The sequence below is a fragment of the Rana temporaria genome, chromosome 1 (assembly GCF_905171775.1).
Source record: "Rana temporaria chromosome 1, aRanTem1.1, whole genome shotgun sequence".
Taxonomy (NCBI): Eukaryota; Metazoa; Chordata; class Amphibia; order Anura; family Ranidae; genus Rana; species Rana temporaria.
Genome location: NC_053489.1, coordinates 276397861 through 276419872, shown reverse-complemented (window position 1 = coordinate 276419872; position 22012 = coordinate 276397861). Strand labels below are relative to the sequence as shown.

Sequence of the window (22012 nt, the reverse complement as noted above, 5' to 3'; positions counted from 1 at the left end):
CTCTTGGTGAGCTGAATTGTTTGTTTAAGCAAATTGCTGACCTTGTAGTTTTTATTGCTTTTCTTATGACATTGTGATAAATGTTGATTTTATGTAATTTTTAACTGAACTTTATGACTTGCAAATAACTGTTCATATAAGCATTGACAAAAGTTACTTGGCTTACGTGTTCAGTTTACTTCAGCTTATCGGCCTTTTATGGTATGTTAATCTTGTGCGATTAAAGGTATATGGTTTTTTTTCTTTCCTCCTTGGACATTGATTGACTCGTAAGTAAACAAAGACAAAAGCACTTGAACACTCTTAGTTTAATCAGTTTGCTCAAGCACTCTAACAAGCTGTCAGATTAGAAAGTTAAGTTCAACCGTTTGCCCTTCACTTTTCCGTGCAGTTGGATCTTTTCATGACACATTGTCATGTAAGTGAATATGCAAGTTTACACATTTACATGCAGAGATTAATCAGTAGGCCCTAAGCAATATTAATCTTGCATTTTAACTCTGAAACAAGAGAAACATTTAACTACCCGATATTCCCTATGCATTTTATCTGTGTCGCCTATAGTTGGGGCAGGTGGCTGACGGCATATTCACTCCAAAATATCTCCCCTCCCCCATTAGGGCCTTCTGTAGCCTTAAGCTGGCAATACACAAAGGTTCCTGATGCATAGGTTGAATTTGGTGTGTGGGTGGATCCTGTCAACACCCTCCCACTCATGGTCAAAGGGGAGAGTGTCGCCTCAATTATAGCTAATACATGACCAATGACTATGGTTGGTCATTAGGCCTCAAGCAGCCTTTTTTCCTATACTCATTGGTCTCAATTTTTTCAAGCACCCTCCCACTCATGTTATTCATGATGTATGATTTTTTTTTTTCAATCACAATTACATGGGACTGTGTTTTTTGTTGTAGCTCTGATGAAGGTAAAATTTTTTTTTTTTTTTTTTTTTTACTGCTGAAATGCATTGGATGCATACTGGCTCTTTATGCCGAGTGTGTGTGTGTGTTTTTTTTTTTTTTAAGAGTTTACAACCATTTTAATGGTACTCCCACGCATCAGAAAATGCAGAGTATTCGGGTGTGGGAAACGGCATGGGTAGGTGCTTTTTGGAAAAAGGATCACGGCCTATTTCCCTGTGTTTTCTGCAGGTGCAAACAGGTTCACACAAAAGGCAGAGGGAACCTCCAATGGGTGGCACCATTGTCTTGGCACTCATACCAGCTCACCATATGAGCACTTTTATCACATGAGAATAGCAAAGTTTCAGAGCCACTGAAAAGGCTGTGTCGTCCACCAATGGGGATCAGTATTGCATCATGAGGCCCTTTTGGTGTCAAAACATCGCTGTTTTGTGACGGTGACCATTTTTAAGTTAGTTGGCATGCTGTTGACATTGATGTATAACTAGTTGGGAAGAATTCTCCTTTTTCAGTGTTGGCACTCATGCAGTCTGTTGGAAAGCCTGGGCCTCAAATCCTGTCCATATTTCTACTTCTGCCCCTATGGTAAAATTGTCTCCCTTGGACTGGAAATTAGGGGAAATTCAGCCAACAGGGCCACCAGTAAAAATAAATCTGACAGTGATTCTAGCCCTTCCTCACACCAATATAAACTTGAGTGACATCAAAACTATTATTTTTTTCACATTGAATTCATATTATTTAGCAGAGATATGCAATTGGTGGACCTCCAGCTGTTGCAAAACTACAAGTCCCATCATGCCTCTGCCTCTGGGTGTCATGCTTGTGGCTGTCAGTCATGCTATACCTCATGGGACTTGTAGTTGTGCAACAGCTGGAGGTCCGCTAATTGCATATCCCTGTTATACAGTATATGTTTATGTACAAATAGAAGGTGGTAGTAGTAAATAATTACATTCTTTGACCAAGTTTACTAGGTCATTTTGCAAATGCTAACAAAAGCCAGGAGAAGCCGGGGCTAGATTTTGTAATGTACTCCATTAGCCTTTCGTGTGTATGTATTTTTTTTATATGTAGGTCGGCATTTACTATAGAGTGAAAAACTTGGATGCATATGCTGGTTGTGCAGTTTGCTTCCATGGTAAAACTGTTCAGTGCTTATGTAGTTTGAGGGCAGGTTGTTATCATTGCTCAAGCCCTTCCCTGAAGCCTAGTAGTATTGTTTGTAGCTCCTCCTTCCCCCCCACTGACTATAATTGGTGTGCCCGTTGCCTCTTAATTTGTATTAATCTGATGGCTTTGTGCATGCACGTAAAAAAAAAAGTATTTACAGAGGTATTGCTGACGGTTGTTGGATCCTTGCAGCCCACCAGGGATAAAAAGACAGAGGGACCATTAATTTTGTGTACTTGTGATAAGCTGGGAAGCATGCTTTGTTTCAGGTTCTCTATAGCCTCTTGGTGACAAGCCAGCAGAAACACTACTTGTTGAATGAAGATGGTCCTTATCGATTTGACCCATGCTGTTCTCATCCTTTGTCACATTTAGAGGTGTGAGGATCAGGGTCTGGATGGCTTCAGTAGTCTGTGTAACAGTGTTGTCATTTCCTCCTATTGATTTCTTCCTTGACTACCTTTTATTCACATTATTTGCTATTATGTGTTCTTCTTTGGAATGATGTATTGATTCAGTCACTGACAGCACTTTAATTTAGCTTTCCTTACTCCTTTTTCTTCAGATTTTAATACATGTCTGATGAAATACTATAGAAATTGGAGTCCATTTTTTTATTTACTTCTGGCGTCAAATGATCTGTTTGTCTTATTTAATGAGTGGTTTTGTTTTTGAACAAAGGAATGGGAAATAGAATATAATATTTTGTGTGCGTTTTGGACTATTGAACGGTAAAAATATTTTTTCAGAAACCATCGCCTGTAAGTGTGTCAGTAGAAAAATTACCGCTCTCCAAACTCAAGATCCCTTGTATAGCTTCCGCCCTACTGAAAACGACAGGTGCTGGCTCTGCTTGGGTCCATGAAGAAAGAAAAATGTCCTGGACTCCTTCACTCCATCAAAGGTGTCTTTATTATATAAAACCAATATAATCCAAAATAAAGGTGAACAGAAAACAAAATGACTAACGCGTTTCACATCATGAGATGCTTACTCATACCTGAGCTATGAGTAAGCATCTCACAATGTGAAATGCGTTGGCCATTTTGTATTTGTATTGGAGTGCGGCAGTCCAGGATATTATTTTTCTTTCTTCCTGTACGTGTGTCGGGACACTATAAGACTTTGTTTGGGAGTAGTGGGAAAGTCCACCTTCTGGCTATTGCTGGGAACTCACGGTTTCCTATTTTTAGAGAGAAAAGGGTAAGATGCCATCGCTGACCTCCCCCCTTTAAAAGGGTGTGACACAAGCCTAGGTTTGTGGATTATTGCATTGGCGTTATGGATGGCTATCTGCAGACTTTAGATGATTGTGTCTGCATTTCAAGCAATGAGGGATTAGGAATGGTTACTAGTTCTGAAAATATGTTGTAGTTAATGAATTTGGGTGAGGATCAGTTTAGTGTAAGTCATTAACTGGGGCCTGTTGGTTTAGCCAACAGGAAAATTAAGGTCATGGCTCTTCAGTCTGGACAGAAGATGGTTGTGCAGGTTTTGTGTCATTTTTCTGGGAGACCTTACTGGTTGTGTACCACCAATTCAGGGCCTTCAAAGTGATACTAAAGTCCTTTTGTTATTTTAAAACCAAAAAAATAAAAATGTCCTCCTTGCCTGCCCTATGCAGTGGTTTTGCACAGAGAAGCCCAGATCCTCCTCTTCTTGGGTCTCCTGCCGGCACTCCTGGCCCCTTCCTCTTGCAGACTGTCCCATGGCAAGTAGCTTGTTATGGGGGCACCTGAGCCGAGCCGCTGCTGTGTGTCCATTTGGACATGGAGCCGTGGCTCTTCCCTCTCTCCTCTGGCTCACTTACTTTGACAGCAGTGGAAGCCAATGGCGCCTGGTGCGGTTTCTCGGCTAACCAGGAGGGAGTGTTCCAGGACTTTGTGGCTCTCGTGCAACATCGCTGGATTGAGAGGGAGCTCAGGTAAGTATTGCGGGGGGCTGCTGCACACAGGTTTTTTTTTATCTTCATGCATAGAATGTCGGAAGATAAAAGGCCATTTTAAGCTGACAAGAGACGGTTCAAATTTTGGCTGGTTCTTGACAAAATTGGAACCATGGGGCAGACGGTACCCAAGTTGATTTATCAACTTGGTGCCGACAGCCTGTCAGATTTTAAATGCGATGACGGCCCCCAGGATTTTTTTTTTCCCCCTGCAGGGACTTCTTCTCCAGCCACCCACCTAGGAGAACACTAGCTGTGGGAGGGATGTGTTGGGGGGAGAGAAATCAAATCTTTTTCTTTCCTGCAAAAGAAAATTGCTCAGTCTGACTGGCCTTAGTGCACCTAATTATAACAGTGTGAGAAAATGGAACAATTCCTTGTTCTAGTATTGCTCTTTATGTTCCTTGAGGTCCTGTAGACAAGATTGTGTTATTCATGTGATGTACGGCTTCATTCTTGGGGGAGGGGTGAGCGCAAGGTATAGAGGACATAATAATGGATGTATGTCTGTGGAGGCTGAACCGCTGTCTGAGACGTGAAGATGTAAGCGGTTCCTTGCCTCCCCCTTCCTTTCATCCTTATATCTTCAGACTTAACTGGATCTCTTTTAGATGTTTGAAATTTTTATATCCAAAGCATAGGATGGTACAGGATTTTGAAAAATAATGGTAGCGGCAGTGAACATGAAAGGCTTTTAGCATATTAAATGGCATTATAACTTGTAGTAGGGCCTAATAGCTTTTTGAAATGTGTGGTGGTTTAAACAGACTCTTCATGAATGTATGTGTTCATGGATGCATGACCCACATAACCTACAAATTTGATTGGGTTGGCATAGACTGATGGATAGCAGATTAGACGTCCGCAGTTTGCTGGCTACAAATTTGTTGTCAAGCAAGATTTATCAGATGCAATCAGAATTTTGAGCGGTCAGATAAAAATTCCAAAACGCATCTCCCCCCCCCCCCCCCCCTTTGATTTCCTCCTGATTTTTCGTTCTCTCCAAAATTCAGTTGTAAAGCTTTGTGTAAGGGTGGGAGAAAAGAGAAAATATATGTATATGTGATGAATCTTCCCCTCTCCCTAAAGCTGCCTGTCTGTTATTCATCAGAAAGCAGGTCGCAGTTCAGTGAGCAGAAGAAAAGATTTTAATAGAAGTTGTGCCAAGGGCTGTAATGCATCATTTTAGGGCCCTAATTACATTACAATGACAAATATCAATGGTGACAACAGCAATAACCTACATCCTTTAATGGCTGTGCTAGAAAAGGAGTTTGGGCTGTGCGCCATTAGTTCAGACTCGCTTTTAAAACCGACTATTAGGAACGTGTTTCCATAGACTTATTGTGCAATATAACGAAAGCCTGGTTGTGAGACCTGTGAAGGCCTTTCAAAAGCTTGCTCTCTTGGGATCCACAAGCCAAACTTGATGAGCCATAGGAAAGTCTGTTGCTAAGGCAACATTTACTGTCACTTTAAGAGCATTAAATGATAAAGAGCCCGTAGACACAAATCAAATAAAAATTGATGCGGTCTGGCTGCTCATAGACATTGCCATTTCATACCTCAGCATTTTGGGCAGACTTGTTTCCTTTGCAGCTTTAGTTGGCTTTTTTCATGTAAGTGCATCTTCCATAGAAATAAATATTGCATGTCAAATGCACTTCAAATGCTGGTGTGAAATGGCCCTAAGCAAGCACCCTCTGGTCACCTAAGCTGTTGAAAGATTTTAGGGGTTCTGGCCTGTCTTGGGGGGTCCTGGTGGCGGCCTGTCTTGGGGGGTCCTGGTGGGGGCCTGTCTTGGGGGGTCCTGGTGGCGGCCTGTCTTGGGGGGTCCTGGTGGCGGCCTGTCTTGGGGGGGGTCCTGGTGGCGGCCTGTCTTGGGGGGGGGTCCTGGTGGCGGCCTGTCTTGGGGGGGGTCCTGGTGGCGGCCTGTCTTGGGAGGTCCTGGTGGCGGCCTGTCTTGGGGGGTCCTGGTGGCGGCCTGTTTTAACGGTCAGCTGGGAATAGTTGTTTAGGATTGTAGAGGGCTGACCCACAAACATTATGACCTCACCTAAACTAGGGTTGAGAAAACCATATGTCGCAGGCCAGCTCGTGCTTATTGGCTCAGGAGTCGAGATGGTTCCATCCAAAGCTACTCATCTTTCCTTTTGGCTAAAGCTTTCTGTAATCTGCACCATTTTTTTTTTTTGTCAACGAGGCCCACTAGAGTCTTAAGCTGGCCATAGATGGTTTGAATCTTGGCCTGTTCATTAGATACCAGCTGAGGTTGGAACATGGGCAGGCTGAATGTACCCAACTTGATCCATCGATGGGCTTGACTTGGGTACATTTAGCCTGCCTGCCGGTAATGCACAATCGCTCCATGGACAGGGTTCTCCCATCAACACTCAACACCCATCAACAGTGTTCGAAATCGAGCTCCTGTGTTTTTTTTTTTTTTTCCTTCTCTATCCTTCCTGCAACCTGTAGTTGCAGGAAAGAAAAATCGCACCATGTGTCGCCTGCATTTAGTAAATATGATGCCTATGAACCACAGACCTTTTTTGAGCCTGTCGGTAATTATGAGCTGCCTTAACTCCTTCTGAATTTAGAATACTGTATTTATTGGCGTATAACACTCACTCATACATATTTTTTGATTGTTACCATGTTGACTGGTCCTAGCACTTTATTGGGGTGACAATAGTCATTTTTAAAAGGAAAACTTGTCCAGTAGTTGTCAATCTTTGTTCACATTTAATGAAGCTCAGTTTGCAAAGATACTGTATCGTAACCAGTTAGAATTTTTAACAAAAAATGACGTTACGTTTGTTTCATTTTAGCACTTCTGATTTCCTGCAGCCTACTTGTTACCACTTCCTGTCTACATGCACACATGGCTGCATGGCATTTCTCAGGGCGGATTTCCCAATGGTGACAATAGTGGCCCATACCTGACTCATTTGTGGTGAAATAGGACACATAGTTATCCTCCTTTGAAGGCTTGGGTGAGAATGCAGAAACACAAATGGGAGACAGGGTATTGTCACTCATCCATTACAAATTGCCTCAACAAGGACCTTCGTGGCAGGATCACCTGACATTTTGATTTTACATGTAATGAGATTTTAGTAAATGGGTTTTTAATGACTCAAACATTTTCTCTTGGGGTATTTGCTTGTGAACAGTTGATTAACAGCGGGCCATACAAAAACTTTTTACATATAAAAAAAAACTTTTGACCACTTGTCTGGCTGCTTGCAGATACAGTCTCGAGCCATTTATATAAGCGGCCCCATTTGTAAGCACTGTGGTATCAATGTTCTGGTAGTACAGAGGTACTGATTTCTAACTAGATTTGCAGTTACCATTTACCAGCTGTCTAGTCTGTTTGGTGGGGGTTTTTTTGTTTGTTATTTAAATCTTGTTCTATCTGATCTTTACTTTCTGTTTTTGAAATGTAGTTTGTCTTCGGAAAGAATTTATGCTTTGTGTGTGCTTTGCGTGCTTCTGAAATATTTCAGAGGTGTTTGTGGCCAAATGACATACAAGCTGTGGTTTGCTGTAAGCTTTAAGTTCTGTTTGGGTGATGGGTCTCGGATATGACAAATGTTTAACAGCAGGTTATGGTTTCCCTATTGTCTGTCAGTTTCTAGTAGATATTTAGGAAGGTAAAATGTCAAATTTAAGGAAATGTGCGTGTTACGCTTTTACTTTTTTCTATTGTGCCCTGATAGTTAATTCAAACATATTTGGAGAATGACTGACTGTGTTTTGTGTGTGTACTACTTTTTTTTTTTTTTTTTTTTCTCTAGAGCGGTTGGTTCTAATCTATAATGCTTGGAACTGAAGAGTGGGCAATAATGCACCCCCCCCCCCAAGGCTACATGTATTCTCGGTTTTATTTAAAAATGGCAGCTGAAGTGTACCTGTGGTCAGACTATATATTAAAGCAGTAGTAAAATGCAGTTGGAGATAAAAAAAAAAAAAAAAAAACCTGCAAGGCAATGTGCTAGTATGCATTGCATACTAGCACATTATGAGAGACTTGACTTAAAACAAAGCCCTCTAGCACTGTTGTCACCGCTGAGAGCTTCCATCTTCACCTGGTCTTCCTTCTGGGTTTGTGCCCTCCTCGCACACTTTTTTTTTTTTTTTTTTTGAGTACACCCCTCACATCTTTGTGAATATTTTATTATATCTTTTCATGTGACAACAAATGAAGAAATGACACTTTGCTACAATGTAATGTAGTGAGTGTACAGCTTGTATAACAGTGTAAATTTGCTGTCCCCTCAAAATAACTCAACACACAGACATTAATGTCTAAACCGCTGGTAACAAATTGGGCCCGATTAGCCATTTTCCCTCCCCGGTGTCATGTGACTCGTTAGGGTTACAAGGTCTCAGGTGTGAATGTGGAGCAGGTGTGTTACATTTGGTGTTATCGCTCTCTCTCTCTTACTGGTCACTGAAAGCTCAACATGACACCTCATGGCAAAGAACTCTGAGGATCTAAAAACAATTAAATTGTTGCTCTATGCCTAGGCTATAAGATTGTCAAGACCTTGAAACTAAGCTGCAGCACGGTGACCAAGACCATACAGCGGTTTAACAGGACAGGTTCCACTCAGAACAGGCCTTGGCATGGTCGACGAAAGAAGTTGAGTGCACGTGTTCAGCATCATATCCAGACGTTGTGTTTGGGAAATAGACATATGAGTGCTGCCAGCTTTGCTGCAGAGTTTGAAGGGATGGTAGGGTCATCTGGTCAGTGCTCAGACCATACGCCACACACTGCATCAAATTGGTCTGCATGGCTGTCATCCCAGAAGGAAGCCTCTTCCAAAGATGATGCACAAGAAAGCCTGCAAACAGTTTGCTGAAAACAAGCAGACTAAGGACAGGGATTACTGGAACCATGTCCTGTGGTCTGAGACCAAGATGAACTTATTTGGTTCTGATGGTGTCAAGCGTGTGTGGCGGCAACCAGGTGAGGAGTACAAAGGCAAGTGTGTCTTGCCTACAGTCAAGCATGGTGGTGGGAGTGTCATGGTCTGGGGCTACATGAGAGCTGCCAGCACTGGGGAGCTACAGATCATTGAGTGAACCATGAATGGCAACATAAACTGTGACATACTGAAGCAGAGCCTGATCCCCCCTCCCTTCAGAGACTGAGCCACAGGGCAGTATTTTAACATAACGACCCAAAACACACCTCCAAGACGACCACTGCCTTGCTAAAGAAGCTGAGGGTAAAGGTGAAATCTGTGGGGCATCCTCAAACGGAAGGTGGAGGAGTCTCTAACATCTACCAGCTATGTGATGTCATCATGGAGGAGTGATAGAGGACTCCAGTGGCAACCTGTGAAGCTCTGGTGAACTCCATGCCCAAGAGGGTTATGGTTGCCACACAAAATATTGACACTTTGGGCCAAATTTGGACATTTTCACTTAGGGGTGTACTCTTGTTGCCAGCGGTTTAGACATTAATGGTTGTGTGTGGAGGGGACAGAAAATTGACCTTGTAACAGTGTAAAGTAGTGAGTATAAAGCTTGTATAACGGTGTCATTTCTTCAGTGTTTTCACATGAAAAGATATAACGTAGATTTACAAAAATGTGATGTTATACTTTAATATTAATTATCGTTTTGCTAACAGAATCACAAAGAGGGCTTTTTTGGGGAAATGGTGGCCCTACAGTATCTAGCCTGTGCTTTCTCAGCTCAACAAAAGGAGTCTCATCTGAGCATGTTTAATTATTTAGAAGTTACCAATGGTGTTTCATTCAGAACATTGTTTTTATAAAAAAAATTGTGCTTTGTGTGTGTGTGTGTGTGTGTTCTCATTTTCTGTACTAGTCTATATAATATTTGTTTTTATGCCATTACATTCTAATGGCTGTTGTCCCAGAAGGAAGCCTCTTCTAAGTCTAATGCCCTTGTTTTTTTTTTAACGCATGATAAATTGTCTGCATATGCTACTGATGGATTAATTCATCATTACAGTGGCATTGTGTTTATTTTGCTCATGTGTTTTTTTAAGAGCTCATTCGTTCTGTGCAATCTACTAGCTACATGCTTGATAAGCTATAGATACTTGAGCAGTTAACTCGTTAGATGGTGTCAAATGCCAAGCGGATGTGCTCATTAATGAGTCACTGTCAAGTTTCAAGGCTGGCTTGGCAACGTTTGCAGGTTTCAATGGTTTACTGATCTAGCTGTAAAGACTTTAAAAAAAAAAATGCAGATTCTGAATGGAAATTTTGGCTGCGCTTTTCATCACGACAAACTTTTGCGAACTGGCCTTATTAACATACTGCTGAGCTGAATGTTTTGGACGCGAGCCACTTACCTACTGCAGATTTGTGGTTCCCCTGCAGATTAGGGCCCCTTTTGCCTTTTTTTCTCTAGCTGTTTATTTAGAGACTAGGTACTTGGTATACATAATTCAATATATCAAATGTTAATACATTCTGTCTCTGGGTAAAAAGGTGTTTTGCTTAATAAATGCTCCTATATTTCTTTTCTTTTCTCTGCAGGCAGAAATTGTCAAGAGACTGAATGCTATCTGTGCACAAGTCATTCCCTTTTTGTCCCAAGAGGTAAGGTTGCTTCATTTGTAGTCGCCTAGCTAAGTAATGCCATTTAAATAAGACATGTATGAGAGAAAAAAAATTCTCAATTCATTTTCTCCTCCTTTTTTTTTTTTTTTCCTTTCCTGCTCTGCTCATTTTTACCTGCATCTTATTAAATTTCCAAGCAATATAATTTAAATGCACTTATAAAGTTGAAAATGTTATAATGCACACGTAATGCAGCTGTTTTGCTGTCATGTAAGCTCAGTGTTGCTAAGAATTATGATTGTTTGTCAGAATGGCGTCTATTAGAGTAGATTGAAAAATTGCCAGAATAGGCATGGAATAGCACTTCTCTTTTGATGATCGGCATTAAATGCTAGCAGAAGTGTTGTTGGGCATATCAAACACAAGTGCTGCTGAAAGTAAACGCAATGCAAGCGGTAGAGTAAAACCATTTCTGTGATGCTGTTTAGGACCACACTGATGCTGACCATAGACAAAATGAGTAGAATGGATGATATATGTGAATGATTCATTTAAATGTAAGAATATGTAAAGCCAAACTTTTTTTTTTTGCATATAGTAAAGGGCAAGAACCTTGGTCAGGTTTTGTGGTGTTCTACTGGGGATAGGCTCTCTGTTTTATCATGGAGGACATTGTCCAGTTGTTTCGGTACACAAAGTATTGAGGTTGAACTTGATTCCCTAAAGGCAAAGATACTGTGTACTGCAAGTGCTTTTCTAGATCAGGAGTCTCCAAACTTTGTAAACAAAGGGCTGCTTCATTGTCCTTCAGAGGGTTGGACTATGGCCAGCGGGGAGCGGAAATCTTTCTGACATCAGTGAGAGTAAACATCCACACTCTTGGTGTTCGGGAGAAAAGTGCCCCATCATTGGTATCCTAGGAAAGAATAGTGCCCTGTTGGAGAAATAGTGCCCAATTGTTGGTGTCCGATGGCAGAATAGTGTCTCATTCAGTGGGAGGAATAGCGAGCTAAGGGCCAGATAAAGGCAAGCAAGGGGCCACAGTTTGGAGACTGTTCTAGATTCTAGTAAATGAGGGAAAGCTCTGCTGATTTGTATCCTCCAGTTGTGTGCAACCGAAAATGCTCCCCCCCCCCCGCATAGGATTGGGTTTTCTTTGCAAAGTTTTTCCTCATTTACTAAGCTTACTCTAAAGCAAGTGCATTTGCAGTGCACAGTATTTGCCTTGAGTAAATCAACCCCATTGAGCTGTCGCAGGAACTGGAGGTGAGGGCAATTCAGAAAAAAGCAGCACATCCGCTTCTTCTTTTTTTTTTTTTTATCTGAATCCAAAACGCTTTAAGATTGCAACAAAGTCAGACTGAAGCACATCACTCTCCCTGACCCCTCGCTTGACTCCTCCAATATGGTTTTTCGCCCCTAATTTGTCTATTTTGATATCTCTTTGTTTATATAAAGGAAATATAGATTAAAGCGTTTATCGGTACATCCTTAAGCTCTCTGAAACTTGTCAATTTGAACATATGAAGCTGTTACTATTGCTTGCCAGCTCAAGTAATGCGCACTTTTGTAGGCAATTAATATCATTTTTTGGAAAACTAGGTCTGTGCAGGCCCGAGTATCTCTAATTCTATTTTGTTTTTATTTTTTTCCCTGTAAGCTGGTTGCAAAGAGCTGCTAGGTGCATGTCTTCTATATACTCTGTGCCTGTGATTATTATATTATCTTTCCTAATTGAAAACTACAACATGTTGCTGTTCTGACCTGCTAAATGTTGCATTGTGGTCATTGAAAACCCGGTCCAAGCTGATGTTGCTATAGAACCTTTTTCTCACCCGCATTTGACCACCTCATAAGCTGCTTATGTTATACCATTGGCTTGAGTGAGAGTAGATTTTCTGGCTATAATTAATTCATTTCAGGAGGGCCTTTATAATTGCACTGTAGGAACTGTATTGTGGGAACCTTCCCTTGGCCTGTGCTTCAACTACTTTAATTTCTTTGAGATTTGTTTACTTTGGAAGCCCCAATGTCAAGTTCCCCAGGAAAGGATATATAGGCAAATCACTGCACCCTGAGACCATACAAGCCGATTCACACAGGGGCGGCACGACTTTGGGGGGTGACTCGGCAATGCGATCTCAAGACGACTTCAGAGGCGACTTGCAAAATTACTTCTGTATTGAATTCAATGCAAGTCGCCCCCAAAGTCGTACAAGAACTTGCCTTGAGTCGCTCCTATTAGAACAGTTCCATTGAATAGAGCAGAGCGCGACTTGTCAGGCGGCTGAGTTGCCTGACGAGTCGCCCCTGTGTGAACTGGCTCTACCTGTAGCTAATTATTTTTACTGTCCAAATTCAGCATAAGCCTGCTTTTTTCTCATGTGCAAACTATATACTATGTTGCTGTTGATCTGGTGTGCTCTGTAATAAACTCTTGTTGTTCTCCGTCATGAGATCACAGGTTAAGCCTGCACGTGTCCGGTTATCTAGTGTTACTAATTATTTTTCCATTGGCCAGTTTAATCGGTTTTATCCGGTCAGACTTTACACATGAGCTACATATAAACATACAATACAGTCTATTTTTCAGTCGGATCATGGGAGCAGTTTGGCTTCTTGCATCTGTAATTAGTTTACCTGCTAGTTTATGTATGCCCATGAGAGTACGGTCTTGTTAATCAGCAGGAGTGCCTTACATTTGCAGGCCTAGAAAAGTGAATGATGTATAGAGATTAAACTTGTTAAGACGGCAATCAATCCTTTAAGGTATCTAGCGGTGTTTGGTTGCTGGTGGCAAGTAATGAAGGTGCCAGAAAGACATAGGAAAATACTGGTCTGTTACAGGACCCATAGGCATCAAATGATGACACTAAGCATTAGTCTCCATTCACATCCGGACGCTTGTGCCGCTAGAGGGGGAAATTCCCATTGCTGTCTATGGAGATGGTTCACATCTCATAGACGCCGTACGCCTGTTGCCTGCAAAAAAGTCCCGGGCCCTTTTTTTCAGGCGACATAGTTACATAGTTACATAGTTAGTCAGGTTGAAAAAAGACACAAGTCCATCCAGTTCAACCACAAAAAATAAAAAAACAAAAATAAAAAACACAGTAAAAAGCACAGTGGCGTTGCTTGTCGCGGAGATGTGAATGTGTCTAGTGTGACAACTTTCATTGCTTAGATCAGGGGTGCCTAACCTTTTGAAGAGCCAGGGCCACTTAAGCAACTTGGTAACCGGTTGCAGGCCTCAATGAGTGGAGTGGGTGGATGGCAGCCCACTCTGCTCTATAGAGCCCACTAATCTCCTTTTGTTTTTTTTTGTTTCTTTGCGGATTGGATTGGAGGTAGGCGTTTGTAAATGGACACAAGTACATTTACATCTTCCACTCCTTAGAGGTGAATGAAGGGTCCGATTTGGTCGGACTGACCATGTGAAAGAGGCCTAAGGCTGCTTTCACACTGATGCATGGTTGTTTACCCACATCACAGGTGCGGCACAGTTCACCTCTGGCTTTAGCTGTCATAGACTTCTATTATATCCTGTAGGTGTGGTGCACTTTCAGAAAGCACACCAAACTTGCAGGTAACAGAAGTCTATGGCTCAGTGCAAGTAACACACAGGTGCTCTTCTCTGCACCTGTGGATCAGTTTGCAAGCACCCCAGTAACCACTGCAGAACAGATATGCCCATATATACACTGTGATTTTAGTAATAAACTTGCCTTTTAATAACAGTATTCTATTCCAGAGCTGGAGGTCGTGGGCCACAGAGGGCTCCGCAGGCCACATGTGGCCCCCGGGCCACTGGTTGGGCACCCCTGGTTTAGATAATTTGAAAACCTGTTTATTCATCTGCAAATTCTTTTGTACTTTTAGTTAAGTGGTCCTGTCAATTCAGAGTGAGGTATAATAGACTTCTTTGCAATAAACCGAGCAGTCGGCAGCTAATTCCCTCTGGTTGGCTGGTGGTTAAAATAGGCCATAAAACTCCAGCAAAAAGGTGATGTGTAGAATGTAGTACCGTATTTATCGGCGTATAACACGCACCCTAACTTTAAGAGGGAAGTTTCAGGAGAAAAACTTTCCACGGCCCCCTGCGTATAACACGCAGGCACAGTTTACCCTCTATTTTTAGGGTAAAAAAGTGAGTGTTATACGCCAATAAATACAGTAATTAGGAGAAAATGGTGGACAGTCACCATTTACTTGTTATACACCAAGAAGGTAGTGTTTCATATGCTGTAGGTAACTGTACTTTGCACATTATCACGGTTTGTCTTGCTGCCTTCTTAAAGCAGATCTTCACCCTCAAAAGAAAGTTCCCTCCTCTCCACCCATTCTCCATTCCGCTACGCAAAGGTTGCTTTTTTATTTTTTGTTTATATTTCTCTCGCCTAGGTGAATGACGTATGCTGTGCCTCCTGGGATATGCACATCAAATATCCCAGGAGGCATAGTGTTTTAATTCACAAAGAAGGGGGCACTCCTTCCTTTCCATAGTCCAGTTTAACGTAAATCTGTCATAAGGAAAACATTTGAGCTGTGATTGACCTTTTCAAAATAATGATGGCCTACTTTTATTTATTTTTTCCTAACTTGACAATATTCCTATAAGAGTCCCTTGGATAAGCGATTGCTGTAATGAGCCCCCATATTTGGATATGTACAGTTGTGCTATTATTGCTGTTCATCCTCTGACAAGCACTCTATATATCGGATTTCGAGAGCAGATCCTTTTAGTGGGTGTCTGACAGTTAAGTTGCCATTGATGGGTGTGGTTTGACAGCCTATGTGTCTGTAAACACCCACCGCGTTGACAAGGGAGTATTATAGACATGTAAAGAATCCTACAGCTAGGTCAGCTGTTTTTAGAGAGCAAGTAAGCAAGCCTGTCCTATGACTTTGTCTTTTTTTTGTTTTGTTTCATATGTATTATTGATTATATTCGATATATATGTTTGTTCCTTTCTTCTTTGTGTGTGTGTGTTGTGTGTATTTTTTTTTGTATTTCACTGAACAGATTGTACCATAATTCTCCTAATTGGCCCATGCTGACTTTAATTCCGCCTCATTAACCAATACTTCAATCCCGTTGCTTCCAACTCTGATATGCTTGCAAAGCAGATAGCCTTGCAATGAGAAAGACACCTAATTAGAATGACGGCAAATGTGTTATTTCTATAATTTTTTTTTTTTTCCTTTACTGGCTAGAATCTCGCATGTTCCCATTTTGTGGAAAGGTTTTCAGGCAGTCTGCATTCCTGGTATATTAAAATGTCACTGTCAGGTTCTCACCACTCTGTACATGTTCCTATGGACAGATGTAGCATATATGTCTAAAGTGACTTTGTATATGTGTACATTTTGTAGAACACTGAACTCCGATGGAGGTTGGTGGATCTCTATTCCCTTTCACAAAAAATTCATATTGTGCAGCGCTGTATGCTGATGTGAAATAAAACGACCCCCCCCCCCCAGCTGGGTCTGCACTAACCCCATCCAGGTCACGGCTTCTCCAGGTTTTCCTCCCGGCTAATCCAGTCTTAAGATCAGCCTCCTCTCCTAATTGGCTGAAAGGAAAAGCCAGAAGTCAATGGCTAATATTGATTCACCGGCTGCCACTGTGGTTACCAAGCTGGGGCTCCAGAGATGCCCCTGGAAAGGCTATGTCACCAGTGCTTTCCAGGAACATCTTGTCTCTTAACTGGGAGTTTTCATGGGGGTGGGGGGAGGATAATTTTGTAGGACGTATGCTTAAGATGAGGTGCATGGTGTTCTCGCATTCGCCACACAACATTACAATCCTCTGGAAAAAAGACTTGCACCAGAAGCTGCTGCGCTTTTCTTTCTCGGACAGATGTAGTAGCTGGCTTTTGCGCTCCTCTCCAGCTGCAGTCATTCACAACACAAGCCACCAGATACTACTGTATGGCATACATGGGAAGTTGCAGACGAAATGTTTTATCAGTACAGACGGACCAGGAGTACTGCAGATGTTCACTTTTCTCTGTAAAAATACACCTCCCTGCCCCAATGTTGCCGGATAGCAGTGGGGGAAGGATGGTGCGCTACCCCTGCTCAGCAACTAGAGAACTGATTTTTACAGGGACATTTCCTGCTCTGTGTACTAGGTCCCCTGGGGGATTTAGCAAGCCTTTTTAACTTCTGGTGAGACTTCTTTACAGTTCACAATGGGAACTGAAACAATTTCTTTCCCCACTAAATTGTATTAAATGCGGGATCTTGTCTGCCTACCAGCGCTTTAATGTAAACTAGGAGTGCACCGAATGGGTTTTTTGGTGCTGAAAATTACTTGTTTTAAAAAAAAAAAAATTATATTTTTTTATACAATTGTATTCGACTTTTTAATTACCGGTAACATCAATTTAAATTAATATGAATTTATTGTTGCCCATTATTGGCACCTTTTAGTGCAAGAAAGATCATAAAAATGCAGTTTCTAACCATCTCTTGTATCAGGTCTGCAATCTTTTACTTAAACAGACTGCTAATAGTATTAGCAAAATTGCCATTCAGAGCACCTCTAGCAGACATGATACAAGAGATCAATGCAGCTTCACAAGTGACTGTCAGATGCTGTCTACCAGTCAGATGCAGCAGCCTGCCTGTGCCCTTTATGCAGCCTCAACAGTGTTTTTGCCCATCAGATGCAGCAGTCTCACCAGTGCCTGTGCCCATCATATGTAGCAGCCGGCCAGTACTCATGCAATGCAGCCTCCCCAGTGCCATGTAGCGCAATCTCACGCTGTGTGTCAGATCTGAATTGCCGTGCTGCTGATGTAACAATGTCCCTGCCTGCCTCCTATAACACACTGCACAATGATTCCTAGCATTGGATCAGTGTGCCGTCTATCACAAGAGGCGGTCTAGGAGGCGGGGACATTGTTACATCGGCTGCACGGCAATTCAGATCTGACCCACATCTTGAGATCGCTCTACTTGGCACTGGGGAGGCTATATTTGATTACACTAATGAGAACAGCGGGAGGGAGAGGAGACTCTGACAGGGGCGCCGTGATTATATATGTGCGGCCCCCGCCCCTTTTCCGGCACTTTTTCTTTTGGTTGCCTGCCGAATCCCCCATTTTCGGCTGCTGAAATTTCGGTGCACCACTAATGTAAAGACATGCCAGCATTTCTGTGCCGACTGAAACTAACCTTTAGAATCCCTGTTTTGATCTTTGACAATACATTTCTTCTTACAGCATGCAGCTAGGGAAGGCAATGAGGGCCTGTTTTTTTTTAAAAGCTGTGTGTGCGTTTTTTTTTTTTTTTTTTTTTTTAAGACTTTAAGATGAATGCACAGTTGACATGCATGTGTAGGACTTGTTTTACTTGCCCAAAAATTAGATTTTGATGAGCTAGTCTTGGTTTCAGGCACCCATGGATAGCCAGGATGGTGACCTGTCTTTCCTACTGCAGTGAAGGAATACAGCTTGGTCTCCAGCCAGTCTTTTTCTTTAGCCTGTGGTTGGATAAGGAGAAACACGTCGCCACCGTTATGATCTCCTCTCTTTAACGTAGAACTATAGGCAAAACTTCTTTCTTTCTTCTTTTTTTTTTTTTTCCTATTTCGTTCATTGTTGGCCCGAGCTCTTCACATTTGTGAACATAGGGTTATATTGCCATCTTCAGGAGTAGGACTAGGCAGAAAAAACAAGCACAGCACTGCCTATGGGCAGTCCTAACTGGTAGTAAGCCCACTCTGCTATAGACAGCTCAGTTTTTTTCTCTATTTTGCGGATATTCTATTAAGTGCTACAGGCTAGATAATATAGATCCTTATAGTCTTCCTTGCCTGGCCAAAGAGCCCATGCAGATCTTAGCTAAGCGTGGGTCGGCCGCGATGAGCCCCATCCTGGACTGGGGCGGCCAACAAAATGTTGGACATCTATGACCAGGCACCTGTGGTCGGTGTCACTGTGGTTGATAGCCCCCCACCTCAATGGGAGGTGAATCTGTCTTAGGTGTGTTACCCACAACTTCTGCTGGAATCGATAAGTGCATAGGCACAGAGTCCCCCTGTTTGGCTTCCCTTCCATGCGTGCAACCCTCATTTTTTCCCATTATACCAAAAGATTGCGTTTTAAATATTTTATGTCGCACTTTAATTGCACAGCGGTCTTTCAATTGCCATTTTATTTCTTAGGGTCTCTGCTAAAATATGTTTGGGGGATTTTTAACTTCGTAAGAAACAAGTGTCAGAAAAAGGTTTATGCCGCGTACACGCGATCATTTTTCAGCATGAAAGAAAACTTTGTTTTTCAGCATGTCCAAAAAATGAAGTTTTTCCAACTTCATTAAAAACGACGTTGCCCACACACCATCGTTTTAAAAAAATGATGAACAAAGCGCGGTGACGTACAACGGCACTCTAAAGGGGAAGTTCGCCTTTGGGCTGCTTTAGCTGATCCCTTGTTAGTAAAAGACGATTTGCGCTTTTTTTGTCTGTTACAGCGTGATGAATGTGCTTACTCCATTATGAACGGTAGTTTTACCAGAACGAGCGCTCCCATCTCATAACTTGCTTCTGAGCATGTGAGGGTTTAAAACGTAGTTTTAGCCCACACACGATAATTTTTTACTACCCGAAAATCATTTTTTTTCAAACGTTAAAAAAAAAATGCAGCATGTTCGAATTTGTTTTTTGTTTTTTTGTCGTTTTTCAGAAACTGAGAAATTATGTGCAGCCCACACACAATCATTTTTTGCGATGTTATACCCAAACAAACCAGGTAGCCGTCTTACAAAGTTTTATGTTCTGGTCTCCTCGGATGCATGTGTCAGGGGCAACATTTTGCAGGCGGCTGTCTGAGGTTTCTGGTTCCTCTTACAGAGGGGGTTCTTTTGGGTGTTGTTGTGTTTTTTTTTTTTTTTTTTTTTTTTTTTGAGTTGTGGCACCGTTTTGGGACGTCCCACAGTCAATAATTTGAAGAGCTGTATCCGTCAATTAACTCGGAAAGTGATTTTACAGTGAGTAACAATTTTTTTTTTTAATTTTGGATAGAGCAAGTGAGGGTTATAACCGTTGACAGATTACATTTTTCCTTCTGTGTCTCAGTACAGAGATTTTACTTCCTGTACCGTAGCCAAACAAAAAAAGTGAGAGCAAATCCCTGCAAGTTGGGGGAATTCCTTGGGGACCCTCGGGTCACTGAAACTCTTGTCCCCATTGAAAATTTCCCATCTATTATGTTTCTAGGGACACCCTAAAATTGGGGATTTCCTTTTACTTTTTTTCTTTCAATGACAATGGTAAACAGGAAAAATAGGGTGAATCTCCCTAATGTAGGGGCAGACGGCAATAACAAATGACAGGGGGTCTAATCCCTCTCCACTCCACCCAAGACGAAACACGTTTTCTACTTTAAGCATGTTCATACTGTCAGACACCTTTTTGCCTCTATTAAAAAATTAAACTTTTAATACGTAATTGTACATGATTACCTTTTTTTTTTTTATTTTTTTTTTTTTATGTTTTGTGAGATCAGTTATATTATGTTAAAGAAGTTGACTGCTGCTCATACCCAAAACAGTTAATAGGATGTTTTGCAGCTGTAGATTAAGAATCTAAGTGCCAGTTTGCCTTGAAATTTTGGGGCAGCCTATAAAAAGTCTGATTATCGACAGAGAAAGTCTAGACTCTTGCACAACTTTGTGGCCAGTAATTGGCTTTAGTATGGGAACTCCAGCATTGGTGACCTGCTTTAGTTGTTGCTTGTAGATTAGTCTGTCTGAAAATGCCTTGCGAACATTCCCCAGAAATCACAAGGCAGGGAGCAATTAAACCATTTAGTCTCTTCCCTGCTGATCTGTGGTAAACCACTTCTGGCTCTGCTATTTGATGAGGTCATGAAGGAAATTGTCCATGTGGGGACAGGTATATTAAGCGTAGTGATACGCATGTTAGTGGTAGTCTCAGCAGCAGGAGGATGTTTACTTTGGGTTACAAGTTAGAGGAAAGGCTGAGGTTAATGCTGATTAAAGTTCTCATAATTTCCTTACAGCGGGATCTCTCCCCACACCTTGTTAACTTCAGTGAATCGTGCAGTGAAAGTGTAAAGCGGCAAACAGACCTTGGTTTGTTTACACATTGCAAGGAGGATTTTTTTGGGAAAATTGCTGCAGAGGCACATACAGAGGTTGCAGTGTTGCCTATTTCCGGTGTAGTTTTTCAGATAGGTTGCGGCTGGAATGATGCTGATTCATTTACCATATTATTTTAATATGTGTTGAAGAAGTATTCTAAAATACAGCTGAAAAAAGTTTTCATAATTAACTTTTTTCTTTTTATTTTAGCACCAACAGCAAGTAGTACAGGCTGTAGAACGTGCCAAACAAGTGACCATGGCAGAGCTGAATGCAATTATTGGGGTATGTTATCTTTTCTTCAAGTGTTGGTACAAGTTGTTACAACTGCTTTAATATTTAATTGCTTTTGCAAACTCTCTTTTACAAATGCACACTCGATACGCACTCGAAGGTGCATCCATTAATTTAGGCTTTTATATAGCACCAACAATTTATGCAGCAGTTTACTTATATTGTACATTACATCACTGGTTCAAACTCAGGCCAGTTCTGACATTTCTCATACATGTGTAAATCTACTTTGAATCTCCCTTTCTGCTCCCTGCAAAAGTTATTAGGCTGTCCTGTAGATCTGAATCCAGACACCTAACACATAAAAATGGCATCATAAAATGATACCAGGATCATGGCTGCCTCTGCAGCCATGATCCAGGTATCGCTGCTTCTTGATGAGAATGTGTAATGCATGCATAAAGCGGTCAGGAAGCCGTTAATAGCTTGGTCTAAGATCCCTCTTGCATTTCTACATTTCATAAGCATACTGGGGCCAATTGACCTACCAGCATGTTTTTGGAGTGTAGGAGGAAACTGGATTACCTAGAGGAAACCATGCAAACTCTATGCCGGTTGGAATTCAAACCGAAGACCCTTGTGCTTCAAGGCATAAGTGCTGGCCCCTTCCATGATAGTTTGTTTGCAGAAAATACTGTGCTTTCTATTCGCAGTGCTGTCTACTAAAAATCTATATCTGTTCATATGAACTTAAGACAGAGGGGTGTACCTACTCTGACTCATTCAACTGTGTGTGTAGAGCCATCAGGCATCTATGTACTCTTGGATTATTAACATAAAGCATTGTAATAGAAATCCAAAATGGCATAAAAAAAACATGGAATACCCAGGCGTAAAGCAGCGATGCCTGAAAACTGTCATATGAGGGTGTGGAAGGGAGGGTTCCTGCCCCTTTGTTGCTCTGATCAAGAACTTTTTTTTTTCTTTCCAGCAAGGGAAACTGCCATAGGAACAAGAGAAATTGTGTATTAACAGTGAAGGGGGAGGCCTATCAAACAAGCCTGCTACTCTTG

General features: G+C 41.7%; 1 protein-coding gene across 1 annotated transcript in view; it reads left to right on the top strand.

The window, feature by feature from the left end:
• The window catches only part of LOC120942863 (transducin-like enhancer protein 4), a 151986-nt gene that overhangs the window by 25927 nt on the left and 104047 nt on the right, over positions 1-22012 (top strand). Inside the window, 2 exon segments of the mRNA XM_040355791.1 lie at positions 10569-10631; positions 20916-20990. Coding sequence (XP_040211725.1) covers positions 10569-10631; positions 20916-20990 — 138 coding nt within the window.